A 24,435-nucleotide genomic window follows, 5' to 3' on the forward strand; every position below is an offset into this window, starting at 1 on the left:
CGGAAGTAACACCTACGCATTTGGAGAGAGAGAGAGAGAGAGAGAGAGAGAGAGAGAGGAAAACACAAAACTGCATTTTCTCTGCGTTACATTTCTTTTCCTGGGACTTTATCTGCTGACTTTTTTATTTTTTTGATAGTCCGCTATATTGAATCATATATAAAACAGTAGGTGTAGGGCATTTGCGTCTTCGGATAGTAAAACCTAACAATTTTGAAATTGCATTTAAATCTTTATTTTTATTTTTTGTTTCCTGCTGTGCAACGAATCCAACTCCTTCAACATTAGACGCGTCACGCAAAGTGAGAGTAATTTCGGGAGTTTTAGTCACGCAGAGTATATTTGTATTTTGTAAATTGGGTTTGGCTTATTTGTGAGTTTGCTTTTTGAAGCTTTAATGAGATAATAGTGATTTGGTTTATCAATTAAACCTTTTTCCGGCTCTTTTTGAAATTATTTGAACAGTCTGGTATCAGGTTTGTTTTGCCGAACTATGGGAAAGTCGTGGCTCTGTTTATATTTAGCATTGTGATTGTCTTTGACCCATTAATTATCGTGGCTGTGATGCATGTCAGTGTGTGTGCGTGTGTGTGTGTGTGTGTGTGTGTGTGTGTGTGTGTGTGTGTGTGTGTGTGTGTGTGTTATCCTGCAGATCGTTTGTTTTGCTCTAACTGTGCAGGAACAGCCTGTTCTGTGATGCGCAATGGTTCCATGCGCCATGTATTTTAGCCGTTTAATTAATGGAGCTTATATTGAAAGAAAAAACACATTTTAATATTTGCAATCATGCATTTTACTCTTATATTTCTAAAAACATGAAAAGTAGCTTATATTTCCATTACTACATTTAGTAGTGAATTTATTGTGTTGTTTTCATGTGACAGAGAAGTTTAATAATGTTCCACAGAGAGAATGTGTCCATCTGTGCTTTTATAGTTATTTTATATTTAACAGTACTTGTTATATTGAAATTATTATTTTAACCAATGTTGCATATTGTTAAAATAAAGACACTATGATGCACTGGTATTGTACATAATTATAGTTTTATAATTGTTAATATATTTGAATATAATTACAGCAATTATAAGATAATAATGCACAGAAAAATACAAAATAGGAAAATAAAATTATAAAAACATTAAAAGCTCATAATTCAAAAAATATTATTGACTTGCTAGACCATGTTATATAGGGATGACATGTTTAGCCACAGCTCTGTTGATGTGACACAGTGATTCACAATAAAGAGATCTTGCCCCCCCCCACTAAACCCTCTCCGGCTCTCATCACTCCACTGGCACTCCGTCTCTCAAGGTACAGTGTGCGCTTTGAAGAGGACTTCAAAAAGATAATGCTGCTCGGATCAGATAAGGAACACAAAGGCGTTTACACTCATCTCCGCTCTCGTCACACAACTGCACACGACCAGACATTATGGGGGCAGAGCGCCGCTCCACGGATGCGTCTGAGCGGGAGGTGGCGTGTTCGGGAAGGACCCTGATAGATAGGTGACTCCCATTATCACATATAAAGTCCCAGCCTGCCACGGACACACTGCCAGCAGCCTGTTGGCAGGCCCCAGTGATATGTCCATGCTGTTACCAGGCAGAAACTACAGATATGGGGCAGCATCCTTTGTTTGTCGTCAATCTGATTTTGAACAGAAGCTTGTATAAAAGGCTCATTCTGTAATTAAATGATACGATTAGCTCTATTCTCTTACTGATACATCTCTGGAGGATATGGAGTATGGCGTGGACGATGTCATGTGGTGAGAGGTAGTAATAAAACCAAAAAGCCTCTTCCACTCCCAGGCTTTGATAGTGTTTTCTCTCCCTCTCTCCCACTGTCTGTGGCCCAGCAGGTACTTGCCTCTTATTGGAACCAGACTGGCCCCACTGTCCAGGCCATCGTGCTCCCAGTCAGATACGTCTGAATCCAATTGCACCTCTCGAGTTTGCGCTTTAGCCTTTTGCCGTCCTTGTGCGTGATGGGGGGGGTGGGGTGTGTGTGTGTGTGTATATATATGTGTGGGTGTTCATTGAGATTATCACCTCTTAATCTAAAGCATGTGGCTGCACACATCTCGCAGTAACTCAACCTGCTCTGTCCTCCCGAGGCTCCAGCCGTTGTCAGGTCCGGCCTGTGAGACGCTCCAATCCTCTCACACCAGTATCTCCACCATCGCAACATTGGAAGCTTTGTTGATTCATTTTGAGATTCCGCCGGGGCCCTCGCAACTCAAGTGTGAAACATAAGGGTGTGATTCCAGCACAGGCCTATTTCTGACCCAGCAAAATGCATGCATGAATGTGTAAATCAATACAATGACTTCTGCTTCCCCTAATTTTGCACGAGCATGTGACCCTGTTTTGAAGGCTTCTTTGTTTCCAGAGCATGCCTCGACACTTATTCATGTTCTCTCCTCCATCTTTTTCTCCCTTTCTTCTAACAAGACTGATCGTCCCGCTAACATGTTCAGGCGTTTAGGGTCAGTGGCACTTTTCTGATGCCTGAAATTGCCCTTTGATGACATCGCTCGTGCCTTTTTGAGATGATGTTTCCACTGATCCTAGCAGATCTCATTAACTGTATTTATTTCATCCCCAAGGCTTCGTAGACCTTTGCTACACATAAATTAGTCATATATATAGTATACTTGTTTAACCAATTCACGATATGTGTGCTTATACAAATAAGAGGAATCTGTAGAAAACACATGATTATTTTATTGTATGCACAAAACAATATGTGGCCTCGAGCGTTTAATAAAAAATTATAATATGTTGAAAAAGTGAGTCACACGGAGGAAACTGAAAAACCTCAATGCTCCTCAAATATTGTTTATGAGCTTATTAGACCAAAACCCTATATTTTATAAACAGAAGGTTTTACAGATATATGCACACATGTCATTACGTTTAATTTTTCACTATTTCCTCGTTTTAATTAACAAAACAGTCAGTAACATTATACAAGTATCACAATTAGCCGAGTTTAAGCCGGATCAAGACCCTTAAAACCACCAATCTTCTAATAGGCGACGTAATTATTGACGAGGCTGCATTATTTTGATAATCCTATTACACAAGAACAAACATGGACCTTTCCAGGCTTTTTTCATTACATTTCCGGGGTCATTTAGTATGTAAGAGAAATAATCTCAAGCCACGTCCCATACAGGGAGCTAATGTGCAGATTAGTCAAAGTGGACTTAATAGGATGACATATTTCTATATAAATCAGATTAAAAGCACTGACACTTCGGAGATGTGACATCAATACTGGCTCTCGAACTGGGTGAAATAATATACTTTAATCTCTGGGGATAACCGCTCACTTTCACACGTTCCCTGTAATTTTATTTGTCACGAAATTAAATTGTCATTGGGATTTTTAATAGCCAAACATCATTATTCCAGGCAATATGGTGTCTCGGTAGGAGGCCAGTTAATTTTTGGAGCCCAGAGCCTCGCTGAGGACCCCCTTTGGATTTTGTCCATTCATTAGTTTTATTCTGTGCCGTGTATTAGCAGCCTCCTCTGGAGAAGTCAGGAAGCCGGACCACATAGCCAGAGGCTCTCAGGGACCCACCAGTGATTAACTCAACAGGCTCCATTCTCTGTGAAACCGTATCAATATCACATAAACAAAAACACCCCAACTTATCAACCTTAGCTGGAGAAAAGTGTAAATTATGAAACTTAATTGATTGCCCCAGCTTCATTTGGCCCTTCACCCCTCCCCTCTGCAATATGGTATGCTTGTCAGCCTTCGTGATAAATTACATGCATGTATTTGCATGAATTTAGCATTAATACTTTTGTTTGCCAAAATAACGATCCAGAAAATGTCTAGTTTCCTGCACAAAATATTAAAAAATAAAGGCTGACTTTGTGTTCCGTGCACTTCTTGGTTATAAAGTCCATTTGGTGCCTTGAACGTGCTGGTGCAAATTCTTTCCTCTCGTTTTATGAGCATTCAGGTCTGTCTTGTGTTTTGTTGTATATAACAACGCTTAATATTGTTCACATGCTTGTGCATGATTGGTAAAGGGGCGAAGATGGCTTTCATTTTGTATTATTTATTTATTTTATTTGTAAACACGCTGTCCTCTTTCATTTTCTCTTTATTCATCCATGGAAACTGTCTCTGACTTCCATCTCGTCCGCGGTGAAAGGCAACAATTCACCAGCGGCTCTGTGATTAATCTTAATGTCTGCGAGATGTCGACCATCTCAAGGTGGGCGCTGTAATCATCTGCCCACTGACCCCATGATGCTCTTCTACAATCCTCCTCGCAGTCCTTGTGTCTGAAGCCTTATTTCAAAATATCAGAATAAGTGAGCCCACTTCTCTCTCCCACACGTCACGTGATCTAAGAGCAGGAGTGCGTCTGAGCACCAGACAAAGAGAATGGAAGAAGTGGTGGCATATTCCAGGTTTAAGGCTGCTAGTAATCAAATGTTGCTGCTGAGGCCTGTGATGAAATTAGGCGATGGTGCTTAAATAAGGGATGAAGGGTTCATAATTGCCAGTCCTAGAGATCTGAGGTGCCGGGTGCCAACTGTCAGAGCCGGGCTAATGATGACAAATGTCTCTCTATGCAGATTGCAGCAGCAGCAGCAGCAGCAGCAGCAGCTCGGGTGTGCAGCTGAGAGAGAGAGCAAGAAAAGAAAAATGTATAGGGCCTAATAAGAGAAAGCTTGTGTGCAGCTATTTAATGACCTACATAGAAACAAGCCTCCCTAACTGACGGGCTGACTTTGAAAGTACTGGAGCTCGATGCTGTTTAGACAACACTCGCCTGATATTAATCATGGTTAATAGTCTCTGTGAATAGCAGGATTCATCACTATCTGCTGCTTTAACCGATGCAGCGAGCAAAAGTAGAAACTTACTATTAAATTTGCTTTGAAAAGGATAACACAATAAAAAAAAGATCTTGTTTGAGATGTTTGTGCTATATTTAGCTAAACAATCCATCAGCTGTGGAGGAGAGGACACTTAAAGCCGGGATCAGCATTGTCCTTGTGTGCAGTTTCCCTCATTAGCTTTTCCTTAGCACCCGCTGTGCTCGTCATTGTGCGAAGATGAAAAAGTGTCGTAAAAAATGTGAAACTGCTTGTTACTCTGCAGGTCACGTAGAAAGGAGCAGGTTGTTCCTAAACTATTGTTGGTTAACAAGTTTTTTTCTTTTTTCCCCCCTGTTGTATTAAGTGTGTACGATTTTAACCACCTTGGCTTCGGGGAGCCATAAATCTGATTTCACTTACTGTGACGTAAGGCTCCTGCTAATAAAAGAGCAAACCCCGAGTGTTGCATGGGCCAGATTTCCCCAATTTGTTGCATGAATGGCTTTTGAAAGGGGGTCCCTCTCGGTACAAAGGGAGGCTCGTCTTTGTTTGGTTTCGCCCCATCTGTGTCATCTGGTGGTCTGTGCGAGAGGGTGGTGTCTCGGGGGTGCTCCCCAGTGGCGCTGCCAGTTGTTTTATGGACTCGGCGGAGTGGTGCTGGGAGTTCATAAGTTGCCTGGCCCATTGTGTGCCGAGCCCAGCTGACACGTGTGAATTGACTCCAGCATATTGACAGATCATTTCCATTAATGAATCGGAGGAGTCGGCCTTGTTTCACTCTGTGATTTATGCCCTTGCCTCATCATCCTCGGAGCGGGGTTAACTAACAAACCCCCTGAATGACTCCACCACAAATTGCTGGATGAAGGGAGTTTGCTTTGTTCAATAGATTTATGCAGATAGTCAAAGTGAAAATGTAAGGGTTCTATATAGTATTAATGATTTGGAACACGTATAAAGCCAAAATAGATGTACATATATAGCCTAAACCCGAATTTACAACTTTGTCTTCAAAGTTATTTTATATTTAGAATCCCTGTCCTCACTCTCTTAAAATCATCTGAGATTGATTCGCATCTGATATGAAAACATCTTGATCAAAGCCCGGCATCATTTTTTTTATTAGGAAACGATCTAGAAATGGATTCTGCTTGTTAAAAAGCCCCTGTAGGAACAAAGTGGTGATGTGCAGTTGCTTATTAATAAACCACACCAGACAATTAAGTTTATATTCATCAAAGAACTGGCTGTTTTCTGTTTGGAATGGGGTGGGCCTTTTTTTTTCTTGATTTGATATTGACCCGCTTTTGTCTGTAACCCAGTGGCGTCTCATCACCTCGGCCTTGATCCTCTATGGCGACCGTCCAGCTTGTTCAAAGCAACAGCAACACACACACGGCTGATAGCGCCGGTCCTCAGCCCGGGCCTGTCACCCCCACCACTGCTGCCACATGGAAGGCACATTTGCTCGCCACCATTTTATGCCGCTGTCACCCTCCCTTCAACAGTGAGGGGAAAGAGGGGAGGTGAAAAGGGAAAGGAGGGAGAAGAGGGAGGCTCACCCTGAGCGGATGCTAGACAAAGATGGCAGCAGAGACATTTTGTCTACTTTCATTAGTTCTGGTGGTGGTGAGCTGTGCTGAATATTAGCCTGTTACTGGCAAAGCCACACATCGAGGAGCACAGACGGCGAGCATGTCACAATCAAATCTACCCCACCTCATTTCCATCCTCCTCTCTGAAGAAGTGGGACATATGGGGCAGGACGCCAATTGCTTATTTTATACGGTCATTAACATCCCTCAAACCACATTATATGGTAGGTGTGTCCCAGCCGTGACAAAGTTTATCTTACAGATTTACATATATATTCCCAGGAAGGTAAAATATTTTAAGATCCTCAAACGTTTGCTGGTCGCCAGGCGTGTGTAAAAGTTTTGTTGTGGCCGTGTCACGTTCAGCTAAACTCAAAAATAATCTGAATCGGCGCTGTCATTTCCTTGAGTATCTCCTATCTGGTATCTGTCAGCTTAAATCTGGACCCTATACCCAGTGTGTGTGTGTGTGTGTGTGTGTGTGTGTGTGTGTGTGTGTGTGTGTGTGTGTGTGTGTGTGTGTGTGTGTTTGTGAATGGGGAGGGGTTCTTTGTGCTAATGCCTGTGAATGAAAGTTGTATGTGTGTTGCGTTTGCTTGTGATAAACTTGGTTGTTTTGCGTTGTTTATGATCACATGACACATTCACTCCCTGTAAACCTCCCTCTTTGGACTTCAGCCAAAACACAGATCCTTCGTCTCCTTTCTTCTTATATTCTGCATCTGATTCTTTTGTTTACCTAAATAAGCAACATTCACACAGCAAGTCCCCGATCGGCGTGTGTGGAGATGCATCTGAATGTTGTGTTGCCCTGCTGGGCTTTCATCTGTTGGACTCATTAGAGCAGTCATCTCACTGGGCTCCATTAGAGGAGCTGGGGAGACAGGCTCCCCGTGAAAAGAGTCATGATGGAGGAAGAAGTGCTGATGTGCAGCGTCCTCGCCTCCAGGCTTCCACCTGCTCAGGAACAGCCCCCCAGGCGCAAAGAGCCAGGCCGCTCCGACCGGCCAATGAAAGATTGAAGAGCTAAAGTCAGACGTTCTCAGTGTTGCTTGTACTGCAGACCGGGCTCCTGGTATTAATGGGTAGCAAAAATACAAAAAAAGTTAATAATAGGTAGATTCATTTGACCTGCATCTCTAAATCTGAATGATGAAAAAAAAAAGGTGGATGAAAACACACCCCAAAAAAAAAGGAAAAGACGCCTGATGAAGTTCTGCCGTTCTACCCTGTTAAATTTCAAACGGTTTTATTAGAGTGTCAGCTCTGTGGTCTTGGCAGGGCTGGGGGGGGGGTGGGTCGGGGGGGCGGGCGGTGGAAGGGTGAGAGCATGTCGGCTGTTGACACCATCTAACGAAGGGGGGATTAGGAGTTTACAGAGGCAATAATATGATAGGTCAAAAAGAGGAGGCACTCCGCAGCAGCACTTGGCTCTGTGTAATGAATGATTGACTGGAAAAGGAGAAGCTGCCACTCGCTGGCTGAGTGCTCATCCTGACGCCTGCCGCGGCGCTCCACAGCTTCCCTTGATCACGTCTCACTGCTCCCTTCTCATCTGAGGTTCCAGTCTGCAGGGAAAAGCTGCTATTCCCTCTTATTTCTCTCCCTAATTTACACATTTAAGACATTTTTGTTTGCTTATTTGCAATTCCCTTTTTTTTTGTTGTTGTCAGTGAGCCTCTCTCTATCAGTCCTACTCCCAGCCCCACTCCCCAACACACACACACACCCACACACACACACACACACACACACACACACACACACACACACACACACACACACACACACACACACACACACACACACACACACCACACTCACACTCCCTCACAACCTTCCCTTTCTCTTCTGTTTGCCTCCAGGCACTGAACTAATTTCAGGTTCCATAATTGCGGTGTGTTGTACACCTGTCTGCTATTAATTCTCCCCTGTCTCTCATTCGCTCTCTTAATGAGATATTATTGTAATTATTGCCATTATGTTATTTTCCGTAATGAACTTGATTGATGTTGTTGTTCTGGAGCTATTTATTCCCTGTAATTAGTGTAAATGTGTGTGGAAACTCAGGCTGTGTGTTTATGGGTGAACCCGGTTCCCTGGTTCAGTCGTCGGCTGACCCCGGAGTTCCCGCTAAGAGCAGAGTCTGTGCTGGATGTGGAGCGGAGAGCCGAGTCACCACTGAATAGGGGCCCGCTTGTAGCCATTTTAAGACCATTACAACAGTGAAAGGCCACACAATGGCCAGCGCGGAGCTTTGTTTCAGCCTGTCACTTGCACCCCTGTGAAAATCAAATAGTGCTTTCCCTTAAAAAGAAAAGGTGAAAAAGGTTTTACCTACACTCCCATTTTTTTAAGGGAAAGTCTCCTTGTGTTTTTTGAAAGGGCGCAAAAAAAGTTTTCAGCAACTTGATTTTCAATGTTATTGTTGAGGAGGCAAACTACTGGAAGGAATGCTAAAGAAAAACTCGGCTGAATGAACAATGTTGGATATTTTTTTTTTTTCCTCTCTGGGGCTCTCAATCCAATTAGGGGTTTAATAAGGGTCATACATAGGGACTTCACGCTGCAGGTTGATTTCTTTTGGGCGCTTTTAAGGAGTCGGATGAGGCTAAAGTTGGGAGAGGGCCTGACTGAAGGCTGGTCTCTTTAATGTTTAGTCAGGGGTCCAGTGCCCTGGTGAGTCATTGAAACTGTCCGGGGAGCACACATGAGTTTCCCCTTATTCTGGAGGTCCAGAGATAATCTGACACTGCGGTGTGGAGTGGTTTCTTGCGTGGTAACAATTACTGGATCTCTCACATGCTCCACTGGTGTTGTCTCATTCGCCTTGAATGTTTCCAAAGAAAGTTCACTTATCCAATACTTTATCCTGGTCAAGACCTAGTTGCCACTTGAGCCTAGGCCGATATTTTCCGAATCCGATAATAATATATGGGCTGATATAAGTAGAAAAACTGGCAATGATTCCTAAGATGTCGTCATCAAACCCTTATGAACCACAAACTTTATTTTAAATAACTATAAACAAAAAGAAGATGCAAATACAACAACATGCTTTACTCGAACTTAAATCTCTGTTTTTAGTATCTTACCTGGAAAAGCTGTAACACCTCTTGACAATTGCAATGTGAATAAAAATGAAGAATGTTTTTTTTTTTTAAAGGGGCCTTAGTTGATTTTAATCTCCCCCTATGAGAGGGAAAGTAAGTGGCAGGTCCCTAGAAGTGAACACGTCCAGCCTTTGTGGATTTGCTCACATGCTGGGGAGCTTTGAGTGTCTGACAGCCGTTTAACTCCACACGACCTGGTTCTCAAGTGCCATCGGTTTGGATGCTCTTGAATCCTGTTAGGAGCCATAATTACAATTCATGCACTCTGTGTGCTACTTTGAAGAAGCATTGAGAGAGCAAAGAGGGACGTGGAGAGAGCTTGAGAGAACCCCAGCAATGCTGCTCCTCCACCAGCCTGCAAACACTGTCAGAGGCTTTCAGTGAATGGCCTCAATACTATGGCCCGTGTTGTCATAAGCTACAACATAAAGTAGTTTTGTGGAGACAGAATCCTCAAAACGATGAAGAATTGGTTTATAGAACTGTGTAAAAAATCGTTTACAAGTTTCTTATAGTGCAAAATGGAAATATACATTTTTTAACATGACACATTTTTATAAAATGGCCATTCTTTCAAGAGGACAAACAGCTTGTGAATTAAAGTGCGAGTGAAGGGAAGCACATTCAATGACTTTCAAAGGGAAGGAGAAGAAAGGGTGAGCATAATGCCTAATAGGTGCTTTAGTAATTTCTGAGTTTTCATAGCTTAATCCGTTCTGAAAAGCTCAGGAGAAGAAAGGCTGCAAATGGCCCTCAGTATTAATTTGATGTGACTTCTGTACAATAAGGGCTGTGGATCCCAGAGGCCCATTTCCAAGCTTACCTTCTTTCATCATCCTCAGCCCTTGGAACTTTTGCCTAAATGTTTCATGAAACCAAGGCGGTAAGCCTCTTTGGTATTCTGTCTTTATAACGCCTGGTTTAAGACTATTATTACACCGTGTTCAAGGTAGAGGAGCACATACAAACAGTGGAGCTGCCTCTCCATTGTGTGAAACTTAAATTGATTTGGTACAATTGGGAGAGCACTTGTATTAAAACACACATATTCTATGGCTCATTTCCCCCCTTTCACTTTGGGGTTTAACAAATGCAAATGAGGGTCAGTTTCCCTCCTTCTTTTAACAAATACGTATTCTTCCTGGTTTTCTAAGTATATCTACTCACTTTTAAATCAGTTCAAATAATGTGTTCATTGTCATTTATATTTATCGTGGATTTCAACACATTGTTTCCTCAGAAAAAGCTTTGGACAAACAAACCACACACACATACACACACACACACACACACACATACACACACAACAGGGTCCTTTTACTCCGATTTCATCTTGATGTTTTGCTTTGATAAAAGTGACATTAAAATGAAATATTGCACTGTAGTTGTCAGCGTGTGGAGACCTTTCTCTGTCTCCTATCTCCCATATGCCTGTGTAAAAAAAACATTTATGAACTATGGATCCACTGTGAGATTCATTAGTCTGTATTTTTCTTTTCCAGCAGAGAGATAACATCGGCAAAAGATACAGTGTGTTCTCAAAAAAAAAAAAAAGGTCCTGTGATGCCTCAGGAAAGTGCAGGCTGCATCTCACAGCTCCCTCTGCTGCTTTGTAACCCCCCCCCCATTATAGCAATAATGTCAGGGATGTAGATACATGTGCGAGTTTTTTAATGTCAAATAACAAAGAGCCCTCTTTCTTTCTTGTGTGTCTTTTGTCTTTTACACCGAAGAGGGGGAAACTGGCAAGGGACTTGCTGGGTGGGTCAGTGACCCTGGAGAAAACAGCTTGCATTAATATGGTCTAATCCAGTGTAATTAGTCAAATTACAGCACGCCAAGCAGCTTGTCAGGGGCTGTCGGCTTTGGCAGGCGCACAAGACGTCCTGAAGTCCCACCGGACAGCAGAGACCTCAGCAGCAGCGTAGAGACACCCTGTACTTCCACTGCTTTCAGTCCATTTCCTTGGTCCCTTCCTCTTTTTGTGTGTCTTGACTGAACTGAAGAGAGCTCTTTTAGCTGCGCTGCATTTTTTCACCTTACCCGAGGTGGATCTCACAACCCCCCCGGCTGCCAACCTGGCTTCCTGCCTGCCGGCTAAGGTGAATCAAAATGATATGAGGATTCATAGCATGGGCCACGGAAAGTCAGAGTAATTATATCGGTGCTGCACGGCGCTTAAACGTGATGTTATGAGAGAGAGAGTCGGATACAAGCTAAACTAGCTCCTCTAAGAACCATAGACGCGGTTAAGACACTTCCTCGCGTCGCAGGATTAGCATTGGTAAAAAGATTTAAACTATATAATTACATGAGGATAAAGTACAAATTATCTAGTGCACTCAACAGCCAGATTATCATCCCCTGCAAACCCGTTTCAGCCCCAAGGGGTGAGCCTGGATCACAAAAGGCCCTCATTAGCATAAATTTACAAGTCCCCTCGTTCAGAGGAGCCGATAAGAACCTGTTCCACCTTTGCAGTGGCCCTGGATGGCTTGTTGTGCTTTGGCAGTGACAGATAAGTCAGGGTAATTCCTCTTTATGCCTGAAAAAGAAAAAAAATGATACTTCAGATTCTGGCTGCATCCCGAAGGTGTCACCCACGATAATCCTCAAAGAGCGTCCGGCAGAAAGGGGGCTGTGTGTTTTCCAGATGATATACCGCGAATGACAGAAAGAATTATACGAGGGAGGACAAATCTGTAACATATTATTAAGCAATTCCCGGTGAATAACAGGGATAAAAGGATAATGGATGAGGGTGTCGTTATTACCTCGGCGCTGAGGGAAGCGCCAAAGCAAAGGTGGAGAGACAAGATTAATTGAGGACGAGTGAGGCGCTCATTGCTCATCAGGCCCTCTCGTCCAAACACTCGCCCTCTCCGTCTCTCTCCTCCTCCGTCTCTGCACCTCTCCATCCTTGTCTCGTTCTCTCTTCTTCTTCTTCTTCTCTGTCTCCAGCGAGCCTCCATCCCTCCCACACACCACACACCACCACCACCCGATAAACAGAGCAGGATTTAAAACGATCAGCTTGGCACTCTCGGTGGCAGCTGGAGGAAGCTGGTACCCAGGCCGGGGAAGATTTCAGTCATCTTAAGGCTGACAAGTCCTTGAAAAAGTCCCATTAGGAAAAGCTCTTTGAAAAGACCCCTTACCAAATGACTGCATTGCTTCTCTCAAGCTCCTTAGTGAAGGCCTCCTCAAGCTGTTTATCTGGATGATGTTCTCGCTAAGTGTTCGTGTGGATGTGCCAGCGAGTGGTCCAGCTCTACAGCATGTTCCTACTTATTTTAAAAATATTTGCTGTTTACTTTTCTTTCTGTGTTTACCCGCTGTATATAAATTCAGTTTGGGGACAAAGTAATTTACATGTAATGGAAATTATGTATTTTAATCACCGATAGTATCGCTGCTCTTAATGGTCCGAGTCACAATAGCTTGAATGGTAATTCGCACCATTAGTCAGCTTTAGAGATCCAGTGTGTAGGAGTGGCAATTGAATATGATATTTATAATTATGTTTTCATTAATGTGTAATCACGTGAAACTAAGAATCCTTGTGTTTTAATCACCTTGAAATTAGCCTTTTATCTTCCTCCTCCTGGTAGTCTACCATGTTCTGCCATGTTTCTACCAGGAACTGTTCATAAAGATAGACGACATGACAAAGTGTCTTGATGGTCCCCCTGGTGGCTGGCTGCAGTATAGTTCATGAACCCTGCCTTGTCCGTGTTAGTGGATGGGACCTTGGCTACCAAACTACAAACTCAAAGTACACATCAAATGAGATGGTTTCTGCCATTCTAGGTAGTTGTTATCATACTCATTTATCTTCAAGTGTTTATTTGCCTGGTAAATTTGGTTTTAAAGGTTCAGTGTGTAGAATTTAGGGACATCTAGTGGTGAAGTTGCAAGTTGCAGCTGAACACGTCTCAACCTCCTCTTTCAAACGTGAAAGAGAACCTGTGGCAGCCTTCAGTTGCCATAAGTCCAGTTTGTTCTACTGTAAAAAAACATGGTGGCTTCCGTAGAGAGGACTCACTACCAATGTAAGTAATGTATTAAAATAAAATATATAATCATCCAAAGGGCAATTTCCTCATGCCCTCAAAGTTCAAGTGATTTTATTTTTTCATTTTGTTGTAACATTATTTTTATGCTTTTTTCCAATTAAAGGCTACTGCAGTAGCTGTGAGGGGTGAAGGTTTAAAAACATATGAAAAAATACAGAAAATATCATTATAATTAATAGTTCATAAGTAAACATTATCTACACCAGTAAGGTCAAAGTGAGCAAACTTTATTTTGGGATTGCATCTTTAATGCCTCTGCGAGCGTCTCAAGGCTTTTGTCAAACTTCCTGAAGGTTCTCAGCAATTTCTTTGAGGTTTAATATTTGAACACAGACAGATAATGTTTAAAGAGCCTTGACTTTTTAAGAAGAAGACGGCTCCTCCCGCCTCAGGGGTCGCTGACAGCGCTGCAGGGTCTGCTAATGTGCATGAAATACCCCCCCGACATAAATGTTATTGACAAACTTAGCCGGACGTTTGGGGCAGTGAGGTGTCGGCATGTTTAATGCATATTCATCTCCTTTATCCCAGTGGTCTTGCCAGAGCAGCCGAGCTGTATCGTCTTGCCACACTCCAGCTACCAGCCAAATGTATAGTGACACTGATTATGCAAATCTGTATCTTGTTTTTCCCCCCCAATACCTGCATTAGGAGCTCGCTACTTTATTGAAGTTGAGATATGGGTTTCTCCGAGAGGAACCGAGCGGAATGCAGATTTTCTTTTTTTTCCACAGACATAATCTGAGGGAATCTTTCAGAGTTTGTATTTTTTACACTTCATAACAGTTGTCACATTAAGGGGTTGGGGGGGGGGGCATCAGATGAGAAACATGCTTTGAAGCTCGGGCATACGTTATAAATCTTTGCAGGATGTAAAAGGGATTAAAGCTAAAATAAAGTGTGGATTTGAGCACGTCATGGTCATGCAAGTGAGATTTCAGTCCGCATGACTTAATAAAATGAAAGGTGCCAGCTGTAGTTTAATTTCCCAGTGGGTGGAGTCAGACACCTGAGTCACATGAAGAAAGAAGAATATAGGTGCAGCGTTTATTCCCACTTTTAACTTTAGGAGTTACCAAAATACAAAAAGTTGTATTTTTCCTATGGCTGCTCCTCTTACTAGTTTCCATCAATGCAGATACTTTTGTCATTGAACAGAGGAATAGTTAAATTTCCCTCATGGACGACAATTACATGGTCTGTCTGTTTTATAGATTATTCAGAAACATTTTCTACAAAGAGAAATTACATTTACCATCTCAGAGAGTTGATATCTCAGCATCTATTCAAATATACTCAACACTACATACAGTATACAAAAACATCACATATAGGCTAAGTGATGTAATTTGGGTGAAACAGACCCTTCAAAATATTTATGATAAGTTATATTCAACATTCTATTACTCACATTTGTATTGATTTTATAACATGTGTAACGTTTGGATATAAATATTTTGTGTGACCCGGTCATGTTGTCTGTGACCAATGATGCTCTCACACTTAACAATGCAGATACTTTTGTCAATGAACACAGGAATAGTTAAATTTCCCTCATGGGTGACAATTACATGGTCTTTATGGTTGACAGTTTGTTTTATCGATTATTCAGAAAACAGGGACATTTTCTACAAAGAGAGATTACATTTACCATCTCAGAGAGTTGATATCTCAGCATCTATTCAAATATAACCGACACTACATACAGTATATCAACATCACATATAGGCTAAGTGATGTAATTTGGTTGAAACAGACCCTTCAAAATATTTAGGATTAGTTATATTAAACATTCTATTACTCAGATTGTATTAATTTTATAACATGTGTAACGTTCTAACATGTTTGGATATAAATATTTGGTGTGACCCGGCCATGTTGTGTGTGTGACCGATGATGCTCTCACACTTAGCTCAGGGTCTCTCTCTCTCTCTCTCTCTCTCTCTCTCTCTCTCTCTCTCTCTCTCTCTCTCTCTCTCTCTACTCTCGTTTCCAGGCTTCACGCTTTTTTTCCTCCCTCCGACCGTTCAACCTCCTCCCACATTTGGCCCATATCGCCCGGGGTCAGCCGTTGAATACAGTATACGAAGTGTGTGCTGATCCTCCAAATTGCCATGTGTGAAATTTATCCCGCCCGCTCCTCGGGGAGTAGTCATATCACTCAAAATGGAACTGCCTCTTGTATCCTCCCCTTCTTCTTCCACCTCACTGTTCTCTCCCGCCGCCTGGGACCATGCAGTGGTGAGGCTTTATAGTGGGAAGCCTATTAGACAAATCTGAGAAGAATGCAGCGGAGGTGCTGTGATACCAGGTTGTCACAGTGCTCCACAGTCTCATATAAATAAATCAGTCATGCTGGCTTGGAGGTCTCACATAATTATATTACTTTTATACCTATTTTTGTATAGATGCAGTGGAAGAGAGGGGAGGGGAGGGTTGTGTTGTTCCATATTGGAGGAAATTGCATCAGATTTTTAAGAGATTTCTTTGTTTTATTTATTAATTTATCTGTCACGGTGTCTCAGTCAATATGGGGTTAAAGCTATTTGGAAGTCAGAAATGATTAGAATCTATTTCCATGCATGAAGTGGCTCCCTATCGCTTTCAAGTGGGATGTGCTCCATTTGAGCATTTTCACATTATTATATTTGAGTTTTAGCCTAAACACTGGTGTCACCTGTGCCTCCCCTCATCTCATCTGTCACAATATGTTTTATTTTTTTCCCGTTGTTCCGCCCTGTGATGTTCTACAGGCAGAATGCAGCCTGGCCTCTGTCAAATCAGGGAAGGGAAGAGGAGGCAAATAAAGGAGAAGAGAGGACAGAGACGTTAAATTGCATTATGGCTATTATGCCGGAGAGGTACATCTGGCGGAGCAGCGCATGCGCCCGCGACTCCTAATGAGCCGGCATGGAGGGGACCTGTGTGGAAACAAAAGGCTGCGCTTGTCGGCCATAGCAGACCCCGTCCTCCCGTCCGCCCCCCCCCATCCCCATCCCCTCGCTGCTTCCCCCAGCCCTGAGCGTGACAGACCAAGAGCAGAGCGCCGGTCCCTTCCTGGTGGCGTGATTAGATTGGGGCCGAAGTCTCCAGCTGGCAGGCCTGTCTGTGACTGGAGGCGGCCGTCCCCAGCGCTTGTCACTGGCTGACACCTCTGACAGGCAGGGGACAGCTTCGGCAGACAGGTTCATTAAATGGCATTTTTTACAGCTGGGCCTCCAAAAAAATGAGGGCTGGGCTTTGTCAAATCTGCAGGTCTACAGGGGGCCCCGGCGTGTTGGTTCAGACCAAAGCTTTGTTGTTATGACAAATTTTTTGATCCGGGCCCGTTTGAAATCAGCTCTCTCTTCTCCTCTTTAGCCTCTCTTTTGTCGACAGCTAACCCCTTGGCCTGTACTTTGTCGGGGCGGCAAAATGTTCACTTCTGCCCGGTAACACGAAACTTCCAGCGCTAAAATATTATTGTAAAGACAATTGATTCACAGATAACACGTTATAGCCGTTTTCACACATTGTATCACAGCTTAGGAACCTGTGGTGTCGTGTTTGCTTTGACAACTGCAAACCGAATCTTCAGAATTCAGGAGGAAAAATGTAAACACTTTTAAATTAAAACTAAGAATGAATGCTTAAAATGACTATACGCTTGATTTCCGAGTAACAATTATAATAGTAATAGTAGTAATATGTAATAGTTTAATTTTCCATCATGGGTGGCAATTACATAGTTTTTATGGTTAACAGTGTGTTTTACAGATTATTCAGAAAATCTTGGACCTTTTCTACAAAGAGCGATTACATTTACCATCTCAGAGAGTTGAAATCCCAGCATCTATTCAAATATACTCAACACTACATTCAGTATATCAACGTCACACATTGTATCACAGCTTAGGAACCTGTGGTGTCGTGTTTCCTTTGACAACTACGAATGAATCTTCATAATTCAGGAGGAGAAATGTAAACCACTTTTAAATTAAAACTAAGAATGCTTAAAATCACCACACGCTAGATTTCCTAGTACCAATCTTCCTTCAATGACGGCCCACTGCAGCTCTGGTGGAGTGAGCTGTTAGCTTTGCATGCTGCTTCTCTCTACAACTCTCCTCTCCACATCGCACTCAGAAGACTCCTTCCAGAACATCTGGCTGAAGAGCAGGAAGCAGATAGAAGCTGAACTGCTGCCGGCCCCTCCGCCGTGCAGCTCCCTCCATCCCACCTCCCCTCCTCTGGATCCGCTCTCCAGTCAGCGCACTGCCTCCTCTGGGCCATGCTGTCTCTATGACAACTGTTTGAGTTGGGGGGTTGCAGAGGTGTCAAGCCGGGGCATTACTGGGAGGAGAGGCACAGCACCAGAGATGCTGCGCCGCACATCCAGCATCTCCACCTAATCCAATTTTAATTGAGCTCCAGAGATTTTGGATGTGGCACGGAGGTCGGGCAGGAGCTATTCCAGGGAGAAATTAAGGCGGCCTGCCTCGCGCTGCACTCCTCCAGCCTGTCACGATTTTAAATGAGCATTAGCATCAGACCTAACCCAGCTGAACATCTCACTCTGCTTCCCCTCCCTCCCCTGCCCACTCCTAGGTGTGATTATAACCTGGGGAGTTGATGAGGTCGCTCCCTGGTTCCTATCTGTTGGACAAAATTGTTCAGTATGGGGGGGGAAGTGAGATGGGAGGATGAGGAGGAGGAGGGTGGGTGGGGTGAAGGTGTGTGAGGGGACCATTCTCACCTGTCAGAACAACTGTGGTAGTTTTCTGGGTGTTGACCTTCAGTCCCCGTGGTGCTGCATACACTAATGATCCCGTGCTGCTCTTTCCTCTCGGTGGCATCATGGGTTTTATCCGATGTTTGTGTCACTAACCCGGGGGGGGCATTTTTCAACCACTTGCCTTTGCTTTCCAGACCGACTGAAAACGTGTGAAACACTCAAGTAGGATCCGTGTAATGCTCCATAGGATGTATGAAGGTGGAGAGAGTTACGCTGCATTGTTTCTGTAATTCCTTTTCAGAGTAACTTTAAAGAAGGATTGAACTAATACTCGTGCAGTATTGATATTCTCTTTTCAATAAAACACAAAAAATATAGTTAAGAGTTGATTTTAGTGGCCTGATTACAAAAGTAATTTTCTTACGAGCTCTTAAGCCCCAGTTAGATAAATGAACTAGAGCAGTATCACCCACAAACCTCAGTGGTTTGATCCCCGACACCTCCAGTCCGCATGCAGAATGCCAAGATACTGTACGCCCAATTACCCCCCCGATGGCTCCATGTGCAGGTTGTGTGTGAATGATGTGTGATAATGAAGCTGTATGTATGTTTCTGTGTGTTCGACTTGTGAGTGGTCGACAATACTATACAAAGCAAATAAATAAAAGCAGTCCATTTAGACCATTTACAATATGTTACCACTCTTGTTGTGATTCCCAAAAAGAAAGTTAAAAAGCGAAACCGCTGCCAACTGGACTTTGTAGCAGTACAATCATATTAACCATTAGTCTGCTTTGCTGAATTTCCCAGAGGTCAACTTTCACTTTCTGTGGTCAGTTTGGAAAACCGCAAAATACTTTAGACTTAATTTAAATCGTACTCCAGAAACGTACCTGATTTCACATGTACAGCAATACCAGTGGTGTTGTAGAATAAATATTATACAGTAATCTGACAGGCTGCACAGAGGTCAACTATATATACATCACAAGATTGATGGTTTTTATACAGCTTTAATAGCCAGAAGACATTCTTCTGTGTTCTCTCTGTCCCTCCAGGTCTTAGCGTACACTGAGGGTTTACATGGGAAGTGGATGTTCAGTGAGATCCGAGCAGTCTTCTCCAGACGGTTCCTCCTCCAGAACACAGCAGTGGAGGTCTTCATGGCCAACAGAAGTAAGGGCAAATTATATCTGTTGAAATCCAGTCCTGTTTTTTTTTTGTGTGCATTTTCTCCATCATTAAGTGTTTTCTCTCATTCTCTCCACAGCATCAGTCATGTTCAACTTCCCCGACCAGGCCACGGTGAAGAGGGTGGTCTACAGTCTCCCTCGTGTGGGAGTGGGCACCAGCTATGGACTCCCACAGGCCAGGTGGGTCACACACGGCAAAGGAAAATCAACATAACACGGTTATATGTTTCCACTGTTGTATTCCCTTCGTGTCACTTCCTGTGTGTGTGTTGTGTGTTGGAGCATCTGTGCGGCGTGGCCTGCGGCAGAGTCAATTTGAAGTCCCACTGCTGCAGTCACTGAAGTGGATGTGCAATGACCCTGAGTGAACTGACCTAATTCTCTGACAGGAGACTCTGGTGCAGCCGGGCTGCGGCCAGGCCACTGACCACAGAGAAAACCCCAGATTCCCTTCAGACTCGCATTGTGCTAACAGGCCTATTTATACACTGCTACACAACAAGCATGTTTCCTTGGATGGATTTAAAGCAACTGAACGCTGGCATGGTGCATCACATTGCACACACTCATAGACATCATCAGTTCCCTAAATATGACAGATTCATTTCATCCAGGTCCATGAATTATTCCCTGTGGAAATGGAAAGAAATTGTAATGTTAAAGAAAGATTCCTGTTTATATCTGCGCCAAAATATAACGGGTTCATTCTTGGAACATGTCCGATTCTTCCACCACGTTTCATGGGATTCTGTTCTTTAGTTTTTGCTTAATCCTGCTGAAAAACAAACAAACAAATGGACAGAGGTGAAATATAACCTCACCTAACACTGACAGACTTTCCACCTTTATCTGCTCAAATTGAATTATATACCACTGAAACCCATTGCACCAGATGCCACATTTTATGCCCTTTTTCTTAAAATGTTAATTATAAAAGTGATAAGCAGATAGAGCCCGTTATTGTCAACTAATTTATCTCCCACCACCTTCTAATTTAAGCTTCACACACTTTATGCTCTTTGATTTAAAAGAATATAACTTGAATATGTCCACAACTGAAACCAACCTTCTGATTTGCTGTTTGAATGTTTTCCTCCAGGCGAATCTCCTTGGCGACCCCTCGGCAGCTTTTCAAATCCTCCAACATGACCCAGCGCTGGCAGAGGAGAGAGATCTCCAACTTCGAGTACCTCACGTTCCTCAACACCACTTCGGGTAAAGTATCCTGATGCTCTACTCGGCTGCGGTTTCATGTTCCAGCAGCTGAAGGAATGGGAACTAATATATTCTCTTTTTCACAGCCATCAGTTAAACAGATGGATTCTGATTTGTTTTTCTTCCTTATCCGGGTAGGAGGAAATGTACAACTTAGTGAAAGTGTTAAGTTTTAATCTATTATCCATGTGAGGCTCTTCACCGCTGCAGCCTCTTTAGGTTCAGCTATCGTGATCAATAACTGTGATGTGTCAGTGGCACAGGAAACAAACTCTAAGTGGCCTCAGGTTTGTCATATTTGTTTAAGAATCCGCAGCTTCTCTACGTGCTCTCGGTCGAGTTCACTCCGCTGCTCGTGGAGTGTGTTGTTTGAAGCCGAGACTAGGCGCAGACGATTTTACCTGATGATTAGCGCCTGGCTTTGTGAGAGCGTGTGTATGTGTGTGAGTGTGTGTGTGAGTGTGAGTGCGGAGCTGAGAAGTTCTGTTGTCGACTCTCTGATCTGAACTGCAGCTAACAGCGGAGGCGAGAGCGACTGCACGCTGCTCTGCTCTGAGAGGTGTCATCCTCGCTGCATATTCATGCATATTTATATTTAGCTGGTGCTTGAGTTCGATACATTATTGTCAGCTAATTAGATGTAAGGCAGACAGAAAAACATGCTCAAAATTCATTAAAAATCTCCAGTAATGACCCGGGCTGACAGGGGTGTCAGAATAGTGTGGGGCAGCAGACAGGGGGGGGGCATGAAGTGCTGGGAAGAGGTGTGAATGGGGGGGGGGGGTCTGCTAATTAAACACTATTCCACCGCTATTAACATCCTGCCACCCCGGCTCAGGCCTCAGCACCAGTGGGTCTAACAAACATTCCCGATCTCAGCCTACGTACCCGGTCCGCTGCCTCCTTTTCACTTTGTGGCATTAACCTGGATAATTATGCTCTGGAGCTTTTCCCCCCCGACCCAGACCCTGGCTGCTCTGCAGAAGTCTTCCCATTGACTCGGCTGTCGGGCGTTATCACTTGCTCAGCTGGATTCAGACTTTCTAATGCCAGAGTGCTGCAGAGACGCACATGCTAGATCGGGTCAACTTAATAATAGTTTGTCGGTCATCATTAAAAAAAACTTAAGGGCAGCAGATTAAGGCAGATTATCTCCATCGACCAATCTTATCTCTTTGTATTTCATTATAAACTAATAATGCATAAGATTTTGTTTGGATTAGATAAGATGTACTTTTATAGATCCTCCGTAAAGGAAATTCACAAATGCTGCAGCAGCACAACAATAAAGTAGAAATTATACTATATGTACAAGTATTCAAATTGTGCAATATAGAGATAGGGATAAAGTTGTGTTATTGTACAAGTTATCCTTTCTTTGCAGCATATTATTGTTAGTCTGTGGGTGCTGTGTGTGATTGTGCAGTCTAATGGCTGATGGAACCCTCTGAGCTCTTTGAGGTACGTGGCTGGATCAGTTTGTGGCTGAGCTGCTTCAGGAAGATAATTCTGTCAATGATGGTAAAACAGATTCTATTAATCTGACGGTTTTCATCGCCCCCTCTTGAGACTACTTGATTTGGAACGTTTTTAATGACATGATCAAGTGAGAATGTCATCTTAAAGGAATCTGGGTTTGCAAAAGCTGATCTAAGATATTCTCCATTCCTCTGACTGGTTCATAAATATAATTTAATTACAAAAAAGTATTGTTATTTATGTAAATGTGTGTTTCCTGCACTGGTGCCACTGGTTTCGGAGGACTTGCTAAATAAAAGTTAACTTCAACAATGGGTAACTGGAAACTGTGTTTAACTGAAATGATTCTGGGACAAAATATGACTTTTTTTATTGTATTTGTAAAGTTTGCAATATGAATGTGTTCAGATCTTAAATTAGTATCACTCTCTTTTACGGTTTCATTTTTCTTTGTTAATAGAATAAAGAAATGTTGCCCTTTTACTTTCTGTTTACTTGGAGCCTATAAAGGTTCTTTTTTTTAAGCTTGATTTATTACCAGCTGTAAAAATTCCAACAAAGCCATCTATAGCAGTCATCTCTATCCCGGGATTACAACTGGCCAACACCTGACCTCGCAGCTGGAGCAGTGTCATCTTCAAAAAGCAAGTCGTGTTTATGAATCACAAGATGGTACACGATCCTGGCTCTTCCCCAGGATTCCCTATGACACGTGTTGCCATCTGAAAACCATATTCCTGCTGCCAGAGCTTTGAGGAAATTCACATCTGGCCAATCAGTGGATCAGACTCCCAGTGACATTTTAGGCATTTGGAGTCCTGAGAAGAATTTGCCTCCGTAATTACATCCACTCCTCACGACTTGGAGACACGCATTCTCTCTACAGACTTAAAGACACCCTCCTCATGGCCTCTGGTTACTTCCACAGGCCGTTGATGAAGTACACTCATCAGGCAAAATATAAAATTCTCACATAGCGAAGGGAACTTTCTATTAAGTGTCTGAGACAGGAAGTGCGTCTGATTGAGGTCTCAGCGATTGGGGGCTTGTTGGAATGTTGCATGCTGGTCCCGCAGAGTAACTGAAGCCTGGAGCGTACCCTGCTCCTGCTTCTCAACCCCTCTGCTTCCTCCCGAGCCTTCATCACTCACAGATTTCTGTCTGCTCCGTGTGTCCAGGGAGGACGTACAACGACCTGAACCAGTACCCGGTCTTTCCCTGGGTCCTCACCAACTACGACTCCGAGGAGCTGGACCTGACGCTGCCAGGGAACTTCAGGGATCTCTCCAAGGTAAACAAGGCCTCACACTGACACACCTCTCGGGGGATTTCCTTATAAAGAGTCAGACTGTAAAACAACATCATATTTAATGGCAGAGGAACCGTGTGCACTGTCTGAACTCTGAGGTGGAATGAAGAAAACCAGTTTACTGTACTGTAAGAACTTGAAATACACTTCTATAAATGTGCCCACTTTGTTGTCTCATCACATAATGATACAGAATAATGTAAATTGAATAATTGAGACAACAGAAGATGTTTTAGGCAAAATAAAATCAGTATAGAGGAATCAGTAGAGGAGCTCGGCTAAGGCCCAACAGTCCCCTTAGGAAACAACATTTATATTAAGTTGCACACACACTTATTTAATCAATATCAATTAAAAGAAATCTGAGAAATCAATGGAAAAATACTAAATAACATAACCTCATTCGTGGAGGTAATAAGATCCCAATATCACAATCTGCTGACTACTCATAAACAATAATATCCTTTGAGTCTTTAACCGAAAATAAATCACAAACTGTATTTTGTCACTTGTATAGTAATCCAGCCTTCTTCTTTTTTTTAAATGGCTTTTAAATTAATTCTCTATTGGTTCAAATGGATTTCAACTGTGATTCGACTTTGTAGTTTGAAGGTTTTTGGGAGTGATGACAGGGAAAGTAGTTCTGCGTGTGGCCGGTCAGAGAAGAGGAGAGAAGCCTTCAAGCTGCGCCGTGGAGAGAGAGAGAGAGAGAGTCCTGCTCACGCTGCCAAATCACCGGAGCTCCGGCACAATGACACTAATGCTCCACAACCCTGGGAGATAAAGTTCAGTGTCGGGTTTGCTCTGTGTGTGACAGAAGGGGAGAAGGCAGCAGATCACTCCACCACAAACTGTGACCTGGTTTGCTGGTTTACCAACCCC

At 43.0% G+C, this 24,435-nt stretch overlaps 1 protein-coding gene across 1 annotated transcript in view; it reads left to right on the plus strand.

Moving 5' to 3' along the window:
* Positions 1 to 24,435, plus strand: part of LOC133003401 (neurobeachin-like) — a 187,641-nt gene that overhangs the window by 127,468 nt on the left and 35,738 nt on the right. The window contains exons 41-44 of the mRNA XM_061073124.1: positions 19,416 to 19,533; positions 19,628 to 19,730; positions 20,650 to 20,765; positions 23,423 to 23,535. Coding sequence (XP_060929107.1) covers positions 19,416 to 19,533; positions 19,628 to 19,730; positions 20,650 to 20,765; positions 23,423 to 23,535 — 450 coding nt within the window. The remainder of the gene's footprint in view (positions 1 to 19,415; positions 19,534 to 19,627; positions 19,731 to 20,649; positions 20,766 to 23,422; positions 23,536 to 24,435) is intronic.

Source organism: Limanda limanda, chromosome 6, assembly GCF_963576545.1.
Source record: "Limanda limanda chromosome 6, fLimLim1.1, whole genome shotgun sequence".
In the NCBI taxonomy this organism is placed as follows: domain Eukaryota; kingdom Metazoa; phylum Chordata; class Actinopteri; order Pleuronectiformes; family Pleuronectidae; genus Limanda; species Limanda limanda.